We start from the raw sequence: 17,710 nt of genomic DNA, 5'->3' as shown, positions 1-17,710 counted from the left end.
TACCCTCAGATCACTTAGGAGGTGAGCACACAGGCATCATCTTTACCAGGGCCCTCAATTTTCATAGGGGCATGTTGATCCATCCAGAGCTCCATGGCTTACTAACTGTGTACAGGTCTGCACTAACTGGCAAGGGAGAACAGGTACTTGTTGAAGAGGATAACCTCAACTCCACTACTCTACAATTTTATGCTTTTCAGAAGCTCCCCTGAGATAAAAACATTTACAAAAGCTTCCCTGAGAGTCTATTCATTCTAATACATCATTGGTTCTTATACTGCATCATGCTCTCATTGAAGAATTCTCTCCATACCAAAACAAACACAAAGCGTACAATTTGGTGGGGATGGGGAAGGAGAGAGAATCATGAGACCCTCTGAAGCTAATCCCTGGCTACAGTCTAAAAAGCTCTGCTCTAGGCACAAAAACAGACATACGGATCAATGGAACAGAATAGAGAGCCCAGAAATAAAATCACACATCTAGAGTCAATTAATCTTCCACAAAGGAAGCAAGAATGTACAATGACAGTCTAGTCAGCAAATGGTGTTGGGAAAGCTGGACAACTACACGTAAATCAACGAAGTTAAAACACACCCTCACACCATATACAAAAATGAACTCAAAATGGCTTAAAGACAAATATAAGACATCACACCATAAAACTCCTAGAACAGAACATAGGTAAAACATTCTCTGACATAAACTGTAGCAATGTTTTCTTAGGTCAGTCTCCTAAGGCAAAAGAAATAAAAGGAAAAATAAACAAATGGGACCTAATCAAACTTACAAGCTTTTGCACAGCAAAGGAAACCATAAACAAAATGAAAAGACAACCTATGGACTGGGAGAAAATATTTGCACATGATACAACCGACAAGGGCTTAATTTCCAAAATATACAAACAGCTCATACAACTCAACAGCAAAAAAACAAACAACCCAATCAAAAAATGGGCAGAAGACCTAAATAGACATTTCTCCAAAGAAGACATACAGACGGCCAAGAGGCACATGAAAAGATGCTCAACATTGTTAATTATTAGAGAAATGCAAATCAAAACTAACAAAGAGATACCATCACAGAATGCCCATCATTAAAAAGTCTTCATATAACAAATGCTGGAGAGGGTGTGGAGAAAAAGGAACTCTCCTATACTGTTGGTGGGAATGTAAGTTGGTGCAGCCACTATGGAGAACAGTATGAAGGTTCCTCAAAAACTAAAAATAGAGTTGCCATATGATCCAGCAATCCTACTCCTGGCCATATATCTGGACAAAACTGTAATTCAAAAAATACACACACCCCAACGTTCATAGCAGCACTATTTACAATAGCCAAGACATGGAAACAACCTAAATGTCCATTGACAGATGAATGGATAAAGACGATGTGGTATATATATACAATTGAATATTACTCAGCCATCAAAAAGAATGAAATAATGCCATTTGCACCTACATGGATGGACCTAGAGATTATCATACTAAGTAAAATAAGTCAGAAAGAGAAAGACAAATGCTATATAATATCACCTATATGTGGAATCTAAAGTATGACACAAATGAACTTATCTGTGAAACAGAAACAGACTCACAGACATAGAGAACAGACTTGCGATTGTGGGGGTGTGGTTTGGACTGGGAGTTTGGGGTTAGCAGATGCAAATTATTATATATAGAGTGGATAAACAACAAGGTCCTACTGTATAGCACAGGGAACTATACTCAATATCCTGTAATAAACCATCATGGAAAATAAAAATAAAAACAAAAAGCTCTGCTCTATAAGCTCAAAAATCTAACCCTGAAATTAAGCAAGGCCACTAGGAGCCATAGAGATGGAAGCATCACGTTGGCTTCTTACTGAAATGCTTGTTCTTAACCACTCTCTAGCACAAGTCCACTTGATTTTGATGAGGCACACTAGGAGGAAGAACCCTCTATTTATGGTTACAAAGGTGACAAAAATGTGTTCATTACATACAGGGTTTCTGTTATTTCTGAGGACCTAGAGAGTTATGCCTCTCTTCTCTCACCTCTGCTTCTCTTGAGCATCAAGTTTTTTAAAAAAAATTTTATTGAAGTATAGTTGATTTACAATGTTGTGTTAATTTCCTCTATACAGCAAAGTGACTCAGTTATACATACATACATATACATATATATATATTCTTGTTCATATTCTTTTCCATTATGGTTTATCACAGGATATTGAATATAGTTCCCTGTCCTATACAGTATGACCTTGTTGTTTATCCATCCTGTATATAATAGTTTGTATCTGCTAATCCCAAACACCTGTTCCTTCCCTCCCCTACCCCCCCCACCCCCTTGGCAACCACGAGTCTGTTCTCTATGTCTTTGAGTCTGTTTTTGTTTCATAGATATGTTGATGTGTATTGTACTTTAGATTCCACATATAAGTGATATCATATGGTATTTATCTTTCCCTTTCTGAGTTACTTCGCTTAGTATGATAATCTCTAGGTCCATCCATGTAGGCGCAAATGGCATTATTTCATTCTTTTTGATGGCTGAGTAATATTCCACTGCATATATGCACCACATCTTCTTTATCCATTCATCTGTCGATGGACATTTAGGTTGCTTCCATGTATTGGCTATTGTAAATAGTGCTTCAAGCTCTTTTTTTGACCTCATGGAAATGGACAGTTTTATAATGGTCCTATGTTTCTTTCCCCATGGCTGCTGGAAAATTCATGGCATACTTCTAGCATGTATTTAAGTCCCCTAATGGCATGCAAGTTATTTACAGACTTCACTTCTGACTCTATCTGATTTTAATTGTCCTTTCTCTTATTTTTATATTTTTTATTTTTTTGCCATTTTTGTATACAAAATTCTTAGATACTTTCAAGAAAATGGTGAGTTACAAATGAGTTAAACTGTAGAAGACAGAAGGAAGAAAGTTATCTTTTTCACCTGTTTCCCATCAGTGATCTGTTCAAGTGTATCTACCTAAATAAGTTCTTAAAATTCTCTTATTATTTTTACTTCAGTGATAGCTACAAATAGTTGAGAAAGGTAGTACTTGTTCAGAAAATTCATGCCTGAAGGATGTTTTAGTATTCTCCTTGATTAATATAACATGCATACATGTTTGCACCTATATATGTGTTTTTAGAGTAACCATTAAAATGAAGTAGGGTGTTCATACAGATTTCTGCACAGAACTAAATTAAAATTTGGATTGTATTTCTCAATGGTTTGCTTTTTCAGTTAGAAGTGTTTCAGATTTTTGCAACAATGAAGGTGTAAATGCTTACAGGCACGTGGACTTTTCGAAACATCTCAGCTCCCTTATGTGCGTCCATCAATGCAATGTCCTGGGGTGTGGAGACAATCACAGCTCCTAACCAAAAGAAAACAAAAAGACAGCAAAATGATGCTATCATATAATTCCTTATGGAAAGATTACTTCCAAAATTATGTTGATTACACACTAAAAGAGTCTACTGTATTAACTATTTAGGTAATTTGTATAAATTTCACATATATGAATGGGAAAGACAAGGAAATGTCTACTTTGCTCTTGCCTATTTTTGACTCCTCATTCCTAAAATTACAACTGACCTGTGATTCAAGATCACAGCTATATCATCAGAACCTTCCTCCTTTTCAGACAATGTGCTACGTAAAAGATGCACAAGGTAGGCTTCACTTTCAAGAACCTAACACCCTACTTGGGGAGACCCAAAAATTAAGGATTCAACACAGTGTGCTAAGCATTTTAATAAAGGTAGGCCTAGGGTGTTATGGAGTTATAAAACAAGAATAAAGGAAAGGTAACTAATTCAATCTAGGGGAGAGGATAGTGAAGGTGATAATGGATAGGGTCAGGAAGCAGGTAATAAGAAGAAATAGGGCTATAAGTAGAAATAGCCCTATACTTATAGGGCTATAAGTAGAGCTTATAATAGAGCTATAAGTTTAAGGAATTTCTGTTTATGCTTAAAGTAGTCTAACAATAAAAATAAGTCTATTTGGGGCATGGGGCAGATTATTTTCCTTTAGAAGGAGGGTCTATTCATTAGTCAAGTTTCAGAAACACTAGCTTTGGAATTCAAACAGCATCAGAAATCAAATTTTTATTCCATAGCTGACTACCGGTGTGACTAGGGTAATAACTTAATCTCTTTGAGATTCAGTTTCTTCATCTACAAAATGGCATAGTAATACTTAGGTCACAGGGTGCAATAATTTAATGAACTAATGTACATAAGATACTTGACATGATGCCACAGGGTAAACGTTCAATAAATGGTAGCTGTGTTGGTAACACCATTTTTATTATCTTTATTATTGTTATTAATAAAAATGTCTTAGAAGTTGCTAGCAAGGTCATTTTCATATTTGCCATCAGGCAGCTCATCCTACTTTTCAATTTGTTCCATGGATCACTACATTCTTCTATTTTGATTTATTCTTCCGAAAAAAACAAAAACGAATTAACATTTCTCTTTTCCCTCTTTTAAAGATTGATGGAAATAACTTCTCTGCAAAAGTGTACTCAACTCTACTCTTCACAAACAATGTATTTCCATAACTTGCCAACTTGTAGATTCTGTTATCATATTCAGGCATTTGGAGGGGAACTAATTCCAGTTCTGCCCCCATCCACCTGTGTGACTAACCTTGGGCAAATAACTCAGAATCACTCAGGTCTCAGTTTCCTTAGCTGTAAAATTAATGCAAGGACAGACAGCCTTCAAGGTCTCAGCTAGCTCTCTGATTATGTGATTTAGCATTCTCTCTTAACTATAGTTTCCAAAACCACCCCTGTTCAACCTGACTGCCTCAGTAATCCTATTTAAGCAAGTGTGAAATACTACCTCCTCCAAAAATTATGGACCCTCAATCTCAGAGCCATTCTCTTCACATGGAAACAAAACCTCCTTGGCTATTTCCTCCAAATTCTCTCATAACTATATACTAGTACGCAGGGAGTTTTCTACTGCATTAGCCCTAAAAAGTACCTTTAGCTTTTATATAATATAAACATTTTTTGTTTGAAACACCCTTTGTCCACTCTTTGTATTACCACTGCACAATATAGTTTCATGGATGGTTATGATTTTTCTCAATTTTTTATCAAACAAAAGTAATAACACAATGCTGTGCACAAAACAGGCACTTAACAAAGGATCAGGGCTTAAATAATTTTCCTATATTTTCAAGTCATTCTAGACTACAACTGTATGAACTCTTAGTTCGTAACTCCTTGAACCAGGAGTCAAAAGCTCTGGATTCTGGTTTTGTTGACTATCCTAATGTACTATATAATCTTGAATAGCTCACTAAATCTAAATACATCTCAATTAACTCCTCTATAAAATGACCCTATTTCCATTGGTCCTATTTAATTTAAAGAGCTGTCTCATTTTTAAAAAAGAATGTAAAACTGTTACAAAAATGCTTGGTGACATTACTTTGATAGCTGTAAGACCCCAGAGAGAGGGATTAAAGTGACTTGGTTTCCTCTGTACTTAACCCTAACACAGTATCACAAATAAGCATCTATGCCACCTGAGTCTCTTTGTAATCTAAATAGCACCACTCACATTATCATAGTAACTTCTTGACAAGGACAACGATCATCTTCCATGTCCCATCAAATGCTCACAAAACATGTAAACATTCCATTGGAACTACCAGCCACATTTATAAAAGACTTCTGTAAGTTTTTTTTTCCTGAAATATATGTTCTTAGCTAATGACTAAGTCCTTAATCACAACGCAGTCAGTCTTTAGAATGCTCTTCTGAGAAAAAAATTTCTAGCCCTTGTTAAAAAATACAAAAACATAACTGGCTCATGCATAAATCACACCTCTTTTGCTATACCAAATTTTAGTACATCATACAAGTAACCATTTCAGACACCCCTAAAATGACCTCTGGAATTTATAAAGAAATAAAGCAAACAAAAGACAAACAAAACCTCCAGTAAAATTAATCATTAGCCAATCTGTGCATCACAACACGTATTTTTAAATTTTAAAGGAATTATGTCGATTTTTTTCTTGTTAATATATCTCAACTTAAAACATGGTCTCCATATCTGATATTACAGTTTATCTCTATAGTTCTTGGCTTTCTACTTAATAAACTTTAATTTTTCTCAGGGACCCTGGAACATGAACCAACATGAACTAGCCTAGATTTTCCCCTTTATACCATCACTGATGATGGTCACTTCAGTTTGTGATGGTTTGTTAGAAAACTTGTGCTCCCTCTACTGACCATAAGGAATGCTAATAGCAATAAAGAGAATGTTTAGTTTGCAATAAATGGAATTATTTTCTGGGGGTAAAAACACAGTATCATAAAACACCCATCTCAATAATCCCATGGAGAATTTTCTATCCATTGTCTAGGGTAAATGTCTAAGTCCAAATAATTAAATAATATTGTTTAAATGTTATTTTCCAAGTTGTAATCTGTGTAAAGGCTTTTTATCAGCTGAGATTTACTGTAAGAGGTTAGTTGTCTATTGGATTCTGGCAAATATGTAAACATCCTAAAAAATAATTATTTTGCGTATTGTCTTAATTGCCAATTCTCTTGAGTATTGAGAGGAAAAAACTGCATATCTGGATTTGGGTCAGAGTTCAGAGTAGTTAAGAATTTAAAACTGATTATTCCAGATGTTAGGCTGATCATAATTATACCAGTGTGGAATTACCCAATTATGCCATTCTAAGTCTCCAAGGCATAAATTGTATCTAATTCCCAGGCTTGATTGAGAACTTCAGGGCTGGAACCTAATAAAAATGTACAACAGAAACTGCCCATAATTATACCTGGATGAGTAATTCTATACAGTCCTTGAGCATGTCAGTGTAAAGTCAACTAAGACCTAAAAGAAGAAATCAACTGCTATTCTTAATGTTCACAGTGCTCTAATATTTACTGCTACTGATGCTCCTTGATTTATTTAAAGATACTCGCAGAAAAAGAAAATAATCATTTTCTGCTAGCTTAACATAAACACAATTGTTTACTGACTATAAAGGAGATTGGTATTTTTTAGCTCTCCCCTGTCATTCTCTTCTACAACTCCCAAACCTCCTGAATTATAAACATTATTTGCTTTAATATCAAGGAATGCCCACTAATATTAGTATCAGATTAACTAAAACATAATTAAAAAGGTAAAGTCACATCAAATGTACCCACAGACTGTGTTTCAACAGGGAATATAAGTAATTCTTTCATGAGTCACTGTTTTGCACTCTATGCTCCACTCCAGCAGAGGAGAGAGAGAATTGACTATAGTCACAAAGGGGATATGCTTTATTAAGTTAAAGATCAATCATTATTTTGCTCACTTTAGAAATGAATTTTGTTACAGGAAATTATGTCAATTGCTGCCAAAAAGAATTATAAAACACAATACTTAGTGGAAAGCACAGTATTTCAAAGTCACTGGTGAGAGAGAGCACTTGCACTTTGGAACTTAATTAAGAATTCAAGTTTGTCAAAGGAATCTGGATGCGTATCTGCTGTTTAGGGATAAAGACTGGCTCTTCAATAATGGAGTCAACAGGCTTCCAATCACCTCACCTTAATGATGCTAACAAAGAATTCACCAGGGGATCCAGACTACATTCACTGTGAACCACTGGGGACAGGTGAAGCTTCTAGAGATTCTAAAGAGCTTGGGCTGGAACCAAACAGTTCTCTTATGCTCACACTTCGCTCTCTCTCTCTCTCTTTCATTCTCATCCTCCCCCCGACTTCTGATATTTCCAGTAAAGTTAAGATAAAATCCTGGCTTCTCTCCAGTCTTGAATCCATCATTATGTTGATCAGTAAACACCTAGGGGAGCCTACTTGTTGTACACGTATTTCTCTGCAACTCAGAGAACTCTTTTGCTCTTCTGTGAGCATCTGTTCATGTTGGGCTCTTAGATTTAATATTTTGTATTTCAAATTCTGTTAGATGCCCATAAAGCTCAGCCCGCCCATGCTCACAGTGAGCTACCACCAAAGGCTGTTTGTTTAATAATGAAACACATTCCTTTTTATACATATTCTTTCTCTAACATAAACTCCAGAGAGGAGAACTGCTATACCCTGATTACCTTAATTTTATTTAGCCAGGTGTATTTCAGGAAATAAAGGCTGAGACTTTACATGGAAAAGCTTTGCTTCATTTCCAAATACTGTCATACTTAAGACGTGAAGACATTCTTCAGAGCTACACATCAAACTCTGATCAAATTTCTAACATCTATGACAAAGTGCAAGAATTTTTAAATGATAGACTGTGGGACTTGTACTTTTTCTACATATAAATGTTTAATAGATGTAAAAGTAGTTTCTAATATGAATCTGACTACCCATTGGCCATTAACTATTCATTGAACTTCAAGATATTAAGGAATTTTAGCTGTCAGACATATTATGAAGAAAATGCCTAGAAATTCTTCAACGACAAAACTGAATGAACTATATCAGAAGCGTCCCATCCAAACACAGCCTAGATAATCAAGGAATTCAAACATCAGATAAGCTGGTCTAGACAAAGTGATTCTGAAAGCTGACTATATAAGAATCATTTGGGAGTTTTAAAAATCCTGGGTCTTTCCATGTCATAGTTCAAAAGTTGTTAATTCTCCGGCTATTCCTTTGAACTGTTAACTAACATACTATAACTTCTACCTATAATATATGTTGACCCAAATACAAGAGCTCTGCTTCTTAAATTTAGATTGGAAACATTGTTGTTCATTAACCAATGGCATTATATCAATATCTGCTTTATAATTTGATTCCCAATCTAACAAGGACTGAAGTTTCAGACTGAGTACCAGGAGTGTCCTTAAAGATAAAACATTGGCCACTAATATGTATAAAATAGATAACTAATAAGAACCTGCTGTATAAAAATAAATAAATAAAATTGTATTAAGAAAAGGATAAAACATTGGAATACAATTCCTAGTCTTTAACCCTTGGCTACAATTTGTCTAACGACAAAACAAATTTATTTTGGAAAGAATTTTTATAATTTGATGGATAAAACAATAATTCTCTTCCACATCATGCGATTCTTTGCCAAATATCCATTAATTATAATCCTGCCCAACATTTGCATGGAAAGACACCTGGAAGAAGTCCAAAATTGACTGTCTCCTTTAAAGTTTCACACTACAAACTGAAAACATAATGAAGATTTACTATCTCTGAATACCAGGAAAAGCTATGACTTAAGTCTGCCACCTATTAGGTACAAGCATGTTTCAAGCTTTACAATTTGAGGTAATTATAAGTTATAAAATGTAGGGGAAAAATAGCACAAAAATCCGAAGTAGCCAAAGATGGCCCATGGTCATTTACTTATTTAACGATGGCAACAGTAAGTTTCTGATTCTCCAAACCCCAGTAGGTTTTCATGTTATAAAAACTACTGTCCAAATTGGCAAAGAGTATTACTGTAAAAGAGATAATTGAGGCCAAGCAAACTGCTGTTGGTGGGGAAAATACTAGTGTGGACTTGTACACTTTTTCTCAAGAATCTATCATGAGTGAATAGGAGTTCAGTTAATGTGGCAAAAGGCCCACTGCCTTTCACAAGCAATAAATGCCTTTCACTTTAAATGATGACTGAAATATTAAGGTGGCTTAATTTAAAATTCCCACCCCATCTCATTTAAGTGAATGAGAGGCAGAAAAGCCTCTGGCTTTCCTTCTATCTGTAGAGTCCAGACAGGAAGAAAGGGCATCGCCTCATTTTCATAATGTAATGCCAGTCTGCTAGTGCAGCTTCTCTTGAGCCCATGGATATTTAGCATATTGTCTGACTACTCTGCCATATACAGTAGCTTCTCCCTCCCTATAGAAAAGAAATCAAGACAGGACCCACACTAGGACTACTTGGCTGTTTTCTCTGCCCTCCCCTGGAAGAAAAAGAGAGAGGACCAAGATGGGATCGTGTTGCTCCCCTTGCGAGTGCTCAGTCTTTGTCCCTTCTAAGAACCATTTCCAAAAGTTTTATTCCTGCATCAATCTTTACTTAATAAAGTGAAGGAGAACTTTTTTCATAACTCTACCCTATCAAAATAAACTCTTCTATCCATTACTCCCCACTGCAACAAAATATACTTACATCAGAGTTTATCTCCAATATAAATATTCATTAATTTGATGACAGTAAAATTTTGCTTTCTGATAGCATGGATTTTCACTAATTTGACTGTACTACTGACATCTGTATTAGCTTCAAACTTTTAGAGGGCAGGAATCTTTGCTTTGTATTTCATCTATTGCAAGTCACTAATTCACAGTTACAATGAAGATCATGAAGAAAAAATAAACTTCTGGTTATTTTCCACCTGCTGTGCTCCACTTCCTTCCTCTCCACCTTCCCCAAGCTCTGCTTCATTCTCTGCCCTGATCAGTGCCCAGGTAGCTGACCTCTGTGGGCTGTATCACCTGAGTTTCCTTACCCTCTGGCTGTCAATAAGGATCTGCCAGTAGGAGGTACCAGCGGGACATGAGGCTGTGGGAGGAGAAAGAGGCTCTAGTACTATTAGTACCACACACAACTGCTCCCTCCCTGCCTTGCAGGAGTTCTGCCCTTGGCTCTGTTCCTCTGTGGCCACAAATCCCAACAGGCAGCCCCTCCTCCATGGTTTCAGCAGTCGCCAGGTCCCACTGACACAGTTCACTCTCTGCCCCTTCAGGCAGAGAGACAGTAAAAATTCCTACTGTCACTAGTCTCTGGGTACTTCACCATCTCTTGTTGGTTTCCTTAATGCTGCCCACACCTCGGTAACTAGTTCCTTCATTAAACCCACTCTGTTAATTCCTTTAAAGATGTGTCATCTCTTTCCAGCCAGGACCCTGACTAATATAGTACCTTAATATGAATAACTTACTAAAACTCTCCAGTCTCTCAAAAAACAAAAATATGCTTCACAGATTTCATGAGGCATATACTCTTAATTCCAAGAGTTAAAGTCAAATTAAGATAGTCTTCAGATAGTCATACAGAGGATCTTGGTTGAAGCAAAGGAAGGAAGAAAAATATTTTAGGCAACATTTATTAGAATTCAAATACTAGCATAGTGCATATATTTTCAAAATTTCAAGGAACTTATAATGTTCCTCAAAGAAATATTAATCCTCTTCCATTATGGACGAGCAGTTAAGTGTTCAATAATTCCCAAGAGTTCATCACTATTCATTAAAAAAACAAAAACCTGGGAGTCAACAATGGAATCTACCCAATTCAATATACGGCACCAACTAATTTACAAGTGAAACAAACAACAAGCAAAAACTCAGCAAACTTCAAAAAAAAATTAAAAAAAAAAAAAAAAAAAGAAGTAAGAAAAATAACAAAACAAAACCAGCACTGATAACTCTGGCTTTTTCCCTTGGCAGGTTCAACAAGACAAGAATAAATCCAAAGACTGTAACTGGTTATTTCCCACCCTCTATTCTGTCTCCTTTCCCTCTAGGAATTACTACAACTACAAGGTAATTGCAGTATGTAATGATTCAGTAGTCCACGTAAGCTCAAATTTAAATCATTAGCCACTAATACTACTGTCAACACATTTATCACTATTGTTGCTACACGATTTTAACACAAATAAGAGGATGATTTTTTTTTCTTTAAAGTTTCTTCTTATAATAAGCTTGTCATCTATCCCATGGAACAAAATCGAACACATACAAAGAGTTGCTAATTAGCATTCAGAAAGAAGGTCTTTTTGCTTATACAGGTCTGCCTCCATGAATTTTGCAAAAGGATGTCTCTTTACAAGTATAAAACACTTAATTTCATTCTCAACATGGCTTGGAGAAATGCAAAGTTCATATAAAGGCTCTTTGTAATTCACAACATTTCACCATCCACCCCCCCCAAAAAAAACCTCTTTTAAAGTGTTCAAGTAGTTTCTAAAAAATACCATACATTTAGATGGAGCTTTTATATTCATTATCTCATTTGATCCTTATAAGTCTATGGGGTAGGCAGGTGTTCCACAGGTAAGGATAAAGAGAGAGGTACTTAACACCTTGCTAAATATCCCTGCAAGTAAATAAAAGAATTTCTTACTATTATCTTACAATGGAACAACGCTAGTGATTCTCACCAATAATTTAATACAGAGCCTGCATGTAACCAAATAACAACTGCCCACATGCACACTATTATCCCAGACACCAAAAAAAGTTAATACTAAAAGGTATCAACTAACCACAAGGATGTTATATATAGTACAAGAAAAAAGATAGCATAAAGAAATCTCTAAAATGAAAATATTTTTCTCTCAAAGGAAGAGGGAAATAAAATGTATGTTTTTAAAAATAAATGCTTTCTTTAACTTACACATAGAAAAAAAGCTCCTAGGTAAAAACAGTTGGGGTGGGAGAGATCACAGGAATGAGTTAGCAGGATGGTAAGAAAGACAACAGGGCACAGATCTGTTCACATAAACAGTGACAATTAGTCAACTAGCTTTGTCATTTATTCAATCAGTATTAATTGCATAAGCCATTGCCCAAGGTACTCTAAGAAATACTATGATAAATAGGAAAAAATTATTGCATTCAAGCAGCTTACCACCTAGTTGGGAAGATAATACCAACACAGATAAAACACTCATTCATTGATCAACATTTCCTGAGTGGTCACAGGAAGGCACTGAGTTTAGCATTGTGAGAAACACAAAGATGAATGAAACAGAGCCTTAGCCCTCCAGGGTGTAACAGTCTGGTAGAGAAGATAACACAGTTATGCAAGTTTTGAACAGAGAACATAAGAAGTGCTATAGGAATGGTCCAAATAAAATGCTACGTGAATTCTAAAGAGGGAGAAATGGTTCCTAAATGGGGGTTTGGGGAAAATGGTAAGTAGTAGGCATTCAGAATAAAGGGTATGCAGGATTGGGGTACCCACTGACTGGGGAGGAAAGACATTTTAAGTGAGGGTCAAATGTACGTTAAGTTAGAGATTCTGGAAAGTAAAGGAAGGAAAGAGGGGGCAGTGAGTATATAAGGTATTGGTGGAGTGATCCCATGGTATGTGAGGGCGTTTAGTGGGAAAGAAAGGGAAGTCAAATCACAGGGGGGCTCAAATGGGAGTCTAAAAATCTTATGTGGTTTGTGGGATATGGGACATAAGAAAAAGTAGAACACAGCACATCTTAAAAGAGATCTAAAGTCAATGATAAGAGGAAAGGAAGATTAGGTTCATAAGTAGAGAAAAGATAATTCAATTAGGTCTAGAAAGGCAGACATGATTCTGACAGTCTGCTCCAGATTATATAAATTGATGAAAGCCATGGTTCAAGCCAGGCCAGTAACCCTTTGGTTGGTGCCCTTCCGTCTAAATCTTGGGAGCTGGCTCAATTCTGGTATCTACTTAGATATGTTAGTTGTAAAATGACATTGGCCTGAATAAAACCAAACCTCAGGAACTAAGCCTTTAGCAAACACACATATACAGAGACACAATCATCATATGCACCTGTCCCCACCAAATCCCCCTCACATCCTTTTTGGTAGGATACTTTCTTTGTTTGCTATTTTTTTCTAATTATAAAATTAAGACATACTGACTGTAGAAAACCTAGTCTTCTCATTGCCATTAATTTTAACATTGACATAATAAGCCATAGTATGACTGTATTAACACTGATAGCTACAATGCTATACTGAGAGCCAGTGTGCCTGGAAACCAGCCAAATGCCCAAAACCAGTATGGTCAGCCCAAAGACAATATTGGTCTTCCCAAGAATCATTTGGGGCTCTCCTCCTAAAGCCCAAAGGAGACTGCTTCTAGACTGCCTCCAACCTTCCCAGGATGTATAAAGGGGCCCAAAGCAATCTCTCAGGAGTCAAAAACAAACAAGCAAAAACCGTGAATATAGGAGACACCAATCTAGACCATTGGCTGGATACTCACCATGTAGGGGTGCACAGGTTTAGGCATATTCATTGACAAATTTATTTTTATCAGAGATTGCCTAGATTAGAGTAATTATAACCTAAATAGGTTGAATGGACCGGAACTAAACTTAGAAAACCAATGAGTCAAATATTGTTGGGTTTTGTATTAGGGCAGCTTGATGTAGAGGTTAAGGGCATGAGCTTTAAACTCAATCAGAACTGATATGAACCTCAGTTATGACCCACTGTAACTGTGTGGTCTTGGGAAAGTTACTTAACCCTTCAAAGATTTAAGAAAATAGGGATAATATAACACCTGTGATCATTAAATAAAAAATGAATATATGGAAGACTGTCATTAAATGCCAGTTTATTAATAACAGCCAATCATCATGGTACCAATTTACACAGAAATTTATTGTCCTTAAAGAATGCATGCTTTCTCAGCAAAGGAAACCATAAACAAAATGAAAAGACAACCTATGGATTGGGAGAAAGTATTTGCAACTGATATGGCCGACAGGGCTTAATTTCCACAATATACAAACAGCTCACACAACTCAAAAACAAAAAAAACAAACAACCCAATCAAAAAATGGGCAGAAGACCTAAACAGACATTTCTCTAAAGACATACAGATGGCCAACAGGCACATGAAAAGATGCTCAACATCGCTAATTATTAGAGAAATGTAAATCAAAACTATAATGAGTTACCACCTCACACTGATCAGAATGGCCACCACTAAAAAGTCTTCAAATAACAAATGCTGGAGAGGGTGTGGAGAAAAGGGAACCCTCCTACACTGTTGGTGGGAATGTAAGTTGGTGCAGCCACTATGGAAAACAGTATGGAGGCTCCTCAAAAACTAAAAACAGAGTTGCCATATGATCTAGCAATCCTACTCTTGGGCATATATCCAGACAAAACTATAATTCAAAGAACCATGCACCCCTATGTTCACGATAGCATTATTTACAATAACCAGGACATGGAAACAACCTCAATGTCAAATGACAGATGAATGGATAAAGAAGATGTGGTGTATATATATACAATGGAATATTACTCAGCCATAAAAAGGAATGAAATAATACCATGTGCAGCACATGGATGGACCTAGAGATTATCATACTACGTGAAGTAAGTCAGAAAGAGAAAGCCAAATACAAATACTGTATGATATCACTTACATGTGGAATCTACATATGACACAAATGGACATACTTACAAAACAAAAACAGACTCACAGACATGTAGTTGCCAAGGGGGAAGGCGGCAGGGGGAGGGACGGAGTGGGAGTTTGTGGTTAGCAAACCACATGCAAACTACTACATATAGAAATGTTAAACAACAAGGTCCTACTGTATAGTACAGGGAACTATATTCAATATCCTGTGATAAACCATAATGGAAAAGAATGTGAAATAGAATGTATGTATATGTATTACTGAATCACTGCTGTACAGTAGAAATTAACACAACATTGTAAATCAACTATACTTCAATTTAAAAAAAGAAAAACAAGAATGAGTGCTATCTACTTTTTAAATTATAAAAATATACACATTCATTATAGAAAATTTAGAAAATACTGATAAACAATAATTTTATTGTCATAGTCCAGATATAGTTAAGTTTATGTATTTTCAAAAACATCTTTAGTACCTGGCCCTATTGTTTTTTTTTAATGAATCAGACTTGGGAAGTGAAATATACGTTAAGTTTCCACAACAGAATTATAGAACACTAGAAGTTTCATTTTCAGATATTCAGATTTCTTTCCCAAGAAAAGACAAAGCAAACTAGGTGTGGTGCTATCTTCAATGTGCTACAATGAAACTCATTTATTCTTTAAGGTTCATCTCCATGATGTGTTTTACAATTCCCTTCAAACTCATGATCTCTTCTTCCTTTGGTCCTCTATACCATAGGGTTTACATCTCTCATACAGCACTTCTCATACTCCACATTTTAGCTATCCATGTTTTTTTTCCTTACCTGCCACTCCCTCTCCCTGCCCTTCCCCTTGCTCTATCTCCTAGGGCTGGGACCTTTTTTTTTTGTTTGGAGTATAGTTGATGTACAACATTATATACGTTACAGGTGTACAATATAGTGACTCATAATTTTTAAATGTTATGTTCCATTTATAGGTATTATAAAATATAATATCCTTGTAGCTTATTTTATATCTAATAGTATGTACCTCTAAATCCCCTACCCCTATACTGCCTCTCCCCCCCCCTTCCCTCTCCCCACTAGTAACCACTAGTTTGTTCTTTGTATCTGTGAGTCTGTTTCTTTTTTGTTATATTCACTAGTTTGTTGTATTTTTTTGGATTCCACATAAAAGCGACATCATAGTATTTGTCTTTCTCTGTCTGACTTATTTCACTTAGGATAATACCCTCCAAATCCATCCATATTGTTGTGAATAGCAAATTTTCATTCTTTTTTACAGCTGGGTAGTATTCCATTGTGTGTGTGTGTGTGTGTGTGTGTGTGTGTGTGTGTGTGTGTACATCTTTTTTATCCATTCATCTGTTGATGGGCATTTGGGTTGCTTACATATCTTGGCTTTTGTAAATAATGCTGCTATGAACATTGGGGTGGCATGTATCTTTTTGAATTAGTGTTTTTGTTTCTTTCAGATATATATATATATATATATATATATATATATATATATATATATATATATTCAGGAGTGGAATTACTGGGTCATATGGTAGTTCTATTTTTAGTTTTTTGAGAAATCTCCATAATGTTTTCCCCAGCAGTTGTACCAATTTACATTCCCACCAATAGTATACAAGGGTTTAGGGATGGGACTTTTAACTGGAGGACTGCGAACCTTCTGAAGTCATACATAAAAATAGTGTTTCTGTAGGTACAAATACATTTTCCTGGATGGAATCCATTTATATAACAAATACTCAAAAAAAGGTCCAAGAATCGAAAAAAGGTATGGAACGCTTGCCTAGGGCAGCAGTTCCCAACCTTTTTGGCACCAGGGACTGGTTTTGTGGAAGATAATTTTTCCATGGATGGGAGGGGGATGGTTCAGGCAGTAACGCGAGACATGGTTCAGGTGGTAATGGCAGCAATGTGGAGCGATGGGGAGTGGCAGATGCTAGGGGAAAGACTTGTAATTTAATTATCCTTGGATTCTCTACAGCAGGGGTCCCAAAGCCCCAGGTGGTAGACTGGTACCAGTCTGCAGCCTGTTAGGAACCAGGCCACATAGCAGGAAGTAAGTGGCGAACAAGCGAGCAAAGCTTCATCTGCCGCTCCCCATTGTTCCCCATCACTCGCATTACTGCCTGAACCAACCACCCCATTGCTCACATTACTGCCTGAACCATCCCCATCCCCTCCGACCGTGGAAAAATTGTCTGCCACGAAACCGATCCCTGGTGCCAAAAAGATTGGGGACCGCTGCTCTACAGTGCTTAGCACCTACCTTCATATGGATAATATTTGCTGATTTACAACCTTAACATTGACTATACTTCAATAAAAACATAAAATGTAAAAAAGAGAAACAAAAACAAAAACTTGAAAAGAAGAAGAAACAGTAGCAAAAGCAGCAGCTACCTACTATGGAATATATTGCAAACTTTGAGTTGATGAGTTTTTCCCAAAGGAAGATTCTAAGAATGACAACAAAATAAAGTAAGCACTGGTTTCCTCATTAAAAAAATAAAATAAAATTTTATTAATAAATCATAAAATCAATGTTAGGTTTATGTTTAATGCAATCTTAAAAAATATGTTT

The 17,710-nt window shown here is 36.1% G+C and overlaps 1 protein-coding gene across 3 annotated transcripts in view; it reads right to left on the bottom strand.

Moving 5' to 3' along the window:
* Positions 1-17,710, bottom strand: part of NUBPL (nucleotide binding protein like) — a 367,758-nt gene that overhangs the window by 31,197 nt on the left and 318,851 nt on the right. For all 3 annotated transcript variants that reach the window (XM_036842440.1, XM_036842438.1, XM_036842439.1), the window contains one exon: positions 3,290-3,375. In XM_036842440.1, coding sequence (XP_036698335.1) covers positions 3,290-3,375 — 86 coding nt within the window. The remainder of the gene's footprint in view (positions 1-3,289; positions 3,376-17,710) is intronic.

Source organism: Balaenoptera musculus, chromosome 2 (genome assembly GCF_009873245.2).
Source record: "Balaenoptera musculus isolate JJ_BM4_2016_0621 chromosome 2, mBalMus1.pri.v3, whole genome shotgun sequence".
Taxonomy (NCBI): Eukaryota; Metazoa; Chordata; class Mammalia; order Artiodactyla; family Balaenopteridae; genus Balaenoptera; species Balaenoptera musculus.
Note: the sequence above shows the minus strand (reverse complement) of the source record. Positions and strands in the feature narration are given on the sequence as shown.